Below are 6,217 nucleotides of genomic sequence, written 5' to 3' on the forward strand. Positions count from 1 at the left end.
TTTATTTACTAGGACATATTTACTCATGTTCTCAGGAAATCCAGTGTTGTTTTCATGTCAAGAAGTCATGTTCTTTATAAAATAACCAAAATGTATTTTATAGGTTATTTCACAGTATGGCAGTATATCTGCTTAGGGCTTCCATAAAATATTTAGGGAATTTAATAGAAACTACATTCAAAATATGATTTAATAGCAATATTGATTTTTTTCACATTCTTTGTTCTTTTTTTTCAATAAAACTTAATCAAATATTTGTGAGTACCTTTTTAATATTCATAATCAAATCAATTTTTAAGAAGATTAATCATTTTCTCAATAGCCTATCAAACCATATACATTGTTTAATTGGAGTATACCAAATGATTTCGGAATAGACCTTTACTTTTATTTGTTACCCAGTAGAGCTTTCAAGATTCAATTTAGTTTGTCAACTTTATACATTCATATTTATCATTATTATAAATATTATAACTTGTACTTCATCTTTTTAATTCTCCACAATAGCGCTCCTCTGAAATTAGCTTCATCGGATGTCTCTGTTAGTATATTTTAATTACTGTGACTGAGCATAAACACACAGTTATGACCAAAAAATACATGGATTTTTTAAACAAGGAACAAAAATGTACATTCTCGCAGCATTGCGGCAATTGTTAATTGTTGCACCACTGTTAGTATTCAGAAACTGTGACAGTTCATCACCCACACCTGTAGGGGGCAGCACCGCAGTGAAACAGGGAGGAAGCAGCGTCGGCAAGTGAACCTGCTGGAAACTGATGGAAACCGTCCCAGTTAACTTTTAGCATTGATAAGCAGCAGTTGCGTGTTTAACTTTACCGGAGAGTTAAATAAAGTACCTTTATTTTTAGAAATAAAACGTTTTGTTAGAGAGGAGGAGATGGCCAGTGGCTCCGGAAGTGAAGATCTGTTCGACAGTATTGTCATGGCGGATGAAAGGTGAATTTTCTGTTTGTTTACATCAGTAATGTTACTTCTCTGTTAGACTTAAACGCATCTAGGCCTACCTGTAATTATCTGTAGGCTTTATATTATATATTTTTAAATGATCTCTATTGATATGGCCTGTTTCAAGAGAGACCACGATAACTGGGGACTCTCTGGTTGTCGTAGTAACAGCAGATGATGAAGACGTAAAATGTTTTATTTAGTGTAAATTTATGCCGCTTTGTTATCTCTTCAATAGAGAAATATCTGGTGAGTATTGTTGACATTTCATATTGACAGTAAGAAATAAATAAAACGGTCTAACAATTGTCGTAACTACGACAACCTCAGAGGCATGCTGCTGAAAATCTCTAGAAAATGGTCTCTCTCTTAATCATAACACAGGTTACAAAACTCTTTAAATAAATAAATGATATGTGTGTGTGTTTGAGGTTTCGTGGTGAGGGGTACCGGGAGGGCTTCGAGAAGGGGAGCCGCAGAGGGCTGCTGGACGGCCGCAGACACGGGACCTCTCATGGGGCCAAACTATCCTCTGAGGTAAGTCAGTGCTGGGATCAGGCTGTGACAGGGTTTCCAGATCAGATGGCAGAAACAAGCAGTTCTATCAGGAAGCAAGCCCTAAAGAAGAAGAGGTATGAGGGAGAAAGAGTTTGATGGTTTAGCTTAAGTGAGAATTATTAACATATGTAAGGAACGTATACAATATGAAGATGAACACTTCAGTATGATTGATGAAGGAAGCAACTTTATCAATTTATTACATGATCAAATGAAGAAGTTTGTTATTGAGGCTGCAGAGATCTGGACTCAGAGAGAGTGAGTGAGAGAGAGAGAGAGAAGCACAAACAACAAACCAAAGACATTGTTTGAAATGTAAATAAAAACGGAAAATTGGTACAAAGAAAACAAATGTTGAAAATGAGGAATTTCATTTTTGGGGGATTTTTATGAGCTGATTTTTTTATTGGATGCCAGCAACAAAACTATGGACTATATGAATGCACGAAGCCTGAGTGACGTCAGCCTAACTTTCAGTCAGCCTTATGATAGGCTGAGAGCCGGAGTCAGCCTCAAGCGGACACTCGAGGAACTGTAGGATTTTGCACTTGAGGTTGCCGCTTGCAACTTACTCAGGGTCATGTTAACCTCTTGGTTGCACAACTTGTTCTTATAACAACACTATGTAAGCAGTTTTTTTTTAACTGAGGAGACCAGGTTCTGTCATTTTACTCATCAGACCTCAGGACAGTTTTCCACTTTGCCCTAGTACGTCTTAAATGAGCCCAAAGAAAGGGGCGTTTTCCCAAAAATCAAATTCAAATTGGGCATAAACATTTCCAAAAACAATGTCTCTGTTTCTGAGTTTCAACATTTTGTCTTTGTGCTGTTTTCAATCAAATGTGGGGTTTCAGGGTTTTGCACATCCTCACATTCCGTGTTTATTGACATTATACACGACATCACACCTTTTTAAGAAACAATCTTTAATCATGAGTGTGAAGCAAATTGCAGAGCTTCAACATTGGAACAATCTCTTCACACCTGAATGTGTGACATGTGAGTCAGAGGAGGGTAAAAACTTAAAGACAATCAGAAATGATCAAATACATACACCAGCAGAAAGTGAGAGAGAGTGTCTCAGAGTGTCAACATTACCATCACTGTAATACCAACATAGTTTCACAGAGTTCATCTGCTTTTTAGCTTAATGTTTACACAGGAATATAATAATCTTTTCAGGTGTGTTTAACGTTCTTGTCTGTCCGTCTCTATCCACCTACAGATTTCCTTCTACTACGGGTTTGCCATCACATGGAAATGTCTCCTCCAACATAACACAGATGTGAAATCCAGGTATGATCACAGTCTACATCAGTGTTTGATTGAACTGTTTTTAGTTTTCTTCCAACAGCTCACACAGAATTTACTTAACACTGTGTACCCTTTCAGCCTAGCAAGGAAATATCATATTTTATTTTATTATTTTATTTTTTATTTTTTAATAATAATAATTATTATTATTATTGTTATTATTATTTATTTTATTTTTTTCTCATTAATTTTTTCTTATTGTTATTATTATTATTTATTGTGTGTGCGCGCATGTGCGTCTGTGTGTGTCTCAGGAAGCGTCTGAAGGCCGTGGAGGCTCTGCTGGGTTTGATCCAGAAGTCCCCTCAGGATGACCCTGCGTCTGCGAAGATACAGGAGGATGTGGAGAGACTGCGGGCCAAGTTCAGACAGGTACAGGTTTACCTGAACTTCAAGCTGAATCCACTCCAGCTGCTGGTCTCTTTGTTTACAGATACTCCCCGTGGCTCAGATATACGTCACTGAACCACCATCATTGTTTACATAATCCTGTTTTATTGATCAAAAGAACAACCACTATAGCAGGAGCATCCACTTCTCTTTGCAACAGAAAGTTTTAACATCTATCTTCAGCTTCAGCATATATTGTGTTTGTTGATATATTCGTGCAGTTTAACTTTATTAGTTTAATTCTATAAAGGTCTGTGCTCTGTAAATTCAACTAATTCTTTAGATCTTTGCCAATAACACAGCTCTAACATAACTGACGATACCTTGACATTTTACAGATGTTTGGGATTTGAAGCATTTTCAGTTTTTAAATGAATGACATCACACTGAGATACAAACTCTTTCTCTGATGTTATATCTGAAAAATCTGAAAAAACCTTCACACATTGTGATTCTGCAACAGTGCCATAACAAAGGTTTCGCCTTTGTACTGACATATTGCATCCACAGCGATGTAATACTGGTATCACACACACACACACACACACACACACACACACACACACTTTAGACATGCAAACACACAGCACTGTTCCACCTAGCCGACCTAAACATTACACATCACTAGCTCGTTCAAATGGCAGTCTATAAGCGCCAATTGATGATGTCATTATGTAACATTTATGGGGCTTAAAAAATGGAACATTCAGGTTGCAGGGAGTTGCTCATTTCATATGTGAGAATTGTTGTTTACACAAGTCTGTTGAAAATGATCTTGAGCAAAATTCTAATCCTAATTGCACTGTGTTGTAATGGCAGACACATTGCTTTATCTGAAGAGAAACATTTCTCTGATGTTGCATCAGAACAGAAACATCAGCAGGTGTGCTGACCTCTCTTCTGTCCTCCAGGTGTGCTCCATGATGAATGTCCCTGCTGACTTCAAGAACTACATCAAAACCGCTGAGGGGACGTCTTTCTGAATCCCTCCTGCTCATGGTGATGATGATGATGATGAAGATAGAGGACAGGAACTGAGCCGACCTCTGCGGCAGTGAGTGGTTGATCTGCAGTGGATTTGTTGTCGGGGTTGGAGAGTGACTTTCAGAGTGATAACAGACCAACAGTGAACTCAGTCTGTGGACTGTAGGACCTGCAGGGTCTGGACCCGGGCTGCACAACACAACAGGAGGAGGAGGAGGAGGAGGAGGAGGAGGAGAGAGGAGCTGTGCTGAACAATGTTTTTATGAAACTGAAGTGAGGATCCAGTGGTTTAAAAAAAAAAAAAACTCTTTGAAAGACAACAATCAGATTTTTTTGCTATTTTTTTTTTTTAAAGGAAATGAACAGAACAACAATGACTGTCTAAAGCCTGACCTGCCAACTTTAACATCATAGCTGGTTTGGTTTGCCTCTTCAGAATGAACAATCTGGTCATCCTGTGAGGTTGACAAGACGGTGCAGTACTCAAGTCTAACATCAGGAGGCAGCAGCAACACTGACGACCTTCATGTCTGCCAAAAGCTGAAGTTTAGAAGAGTGTGACCCTTAAAAAATGATTTCTTCTCTTGCCTTAATCCACTTGTGATAAAATTCAATGAAATTTCCTGCGAGGAGTTTGAAGTAGATTAAGAAACCAACTAATAATGACATTACTGATGTGACCTCAAAAAGCAAACTATCAGCTGGAAGACTAATCTAATACCTGTCCCAGGTTTGTACTCTCATGAAGTGGTTTCAAGCTTACAGAGAAATGTGTTGTTGCTTTTTTCCAGAGCATTGTAAAAAATGTTTTTTACATGTCCTGTATATGGATAAAAATAAAAAATCTGTGACTTTTCTCTACATGTTTCTGCTCATTAATGTTATTCTCCTTTCAACTCTGTAAAAAATGAACTTCAGTGTGTTATTAAGATGGACAAAGTTAGGGCAATCTGGAAGTGAGGTTGAAATATTTAGAGCTCCCCCTGCTGACTGGCTGCAGTATAGGTCATAAAACCAGCTTGCTCTATGAATCAAATCATATAATCCTTCTTCATATGACACTTCGGTGTCATCTGTTTTACATCATGTCTTGCCTTCTGAGACCTCTTACCTCAGGATGTTGTTTCATGTAAGGTGTCCTTTTTTTTTTTTTACACAGACAGGGGGCTTAATAAGAGGTTTAATTTCTTTGTTTATTGAAAAACTGAAAGTTAAAATAACAAGAAATAACAAAGTATGACTTTTTCTGTCCATCTATTCCTGGCAGCAATAAATTAATTTTGATAAAGCCTTTAGTTTTCATGTAATATAAACAGAAGAGCAGCGATATTTTACAATCTGATGAAGTTGAGGTCACGCTGAAATGTAAAACCTCTTTCTGTGTTGGGCCTCAGATTGTCATGAATAAATGATCAGACTGTACGTGTCTTTATGTTAAGATCTACTGGAGTGGGTGGTATTTTAAACTCCCCAGTCCTCACACAAATATGCACACACAACAACAACAACAACAATAGCATCAGGAGGTACCAGAGAGGACTGGAGGGACTTTTCCAGCTTTTGTCAGCCGGCCTGCTTTCCATTCTGGATCCAAACTCAAACAGGACAGTGTGTGTGTGTGTGTGTGTGTGTGTGTGTGTGTGTGTGTGTGTGTGTGTGTGTGTGTGTGTGTGTGTGTGTGTGTGTGTGTGTGTGTGTGTGTGTGTGTGTGTGTGTCTGTGTGTGTGTGTGTGTGTGTGTGTGTGTGTCTGTGTGTGTGTGTGTGTGTGTGTGTCTGTGTGTGTGTGTATGTGTGTGTGTGTGTGTGTGTGTGTGTGTGTGTGTGTGTGTGTGTGTGTGGTACAGTAGCAGCTGGTTTATGCAGTGTCAAGCAGCAGGTGAACGCTGTCTTGTAGTCGGCAGCTTCTGAAGGCAAAGTAGAGAAAAGAGAAAGAGGGGAGCAGGGGGGCAGGGGGAGGAGAGGGGGAAGAAAGAGGGGTGACAGCGCCAGCCTGCATTCAGA

At 38.7% G+C, this 6,217-nt stretch overlaps 1 protein-coding gene across 1 annotated transcript; it reads left to right on the top strand.

Annotated features, from left to right (window-relative positions):
- The first annotated feature begins 730 nt into the window (after positions 1-730).
- On the top strand, positions 731-5,076 carry lto1 (LTO1 maturation factor of ABCE1). Its single transcript, XM_020631548.3, has 5 exons — positions 731-960; positions 1,401-1,506; positions 2,753-2,823; positions 3,096-3,213; positions 4,143-5,076. The coding sequence occupies exons 1-5, from the start codon at positions 902-904 to the stop codon at positions 4,212-4,214; spliced, it is 426 nt and encodes a 141-aa protein (XP_020487204.1). The 5' UTR covers positions 731-901; the 3' UTR covers positions 4,215-5,076.
- The last annotated feature ends 1,141 nt before the right edge of the window (positions 5,077-6,217 follow it).

Source organism: Labrus bergylta, chromosome 3 (assembly GCF_963930695.1).
Source record: "Labrus bergylta chromosome 3, fLabBer1.1, whole genome shotgun sequence".
Taxonomy (NCBI): Eukaryota; Metazoa; Chordata; class Actinopteri; order Labriformes; family Labridae; genus Labrus; species Labrus bergylta.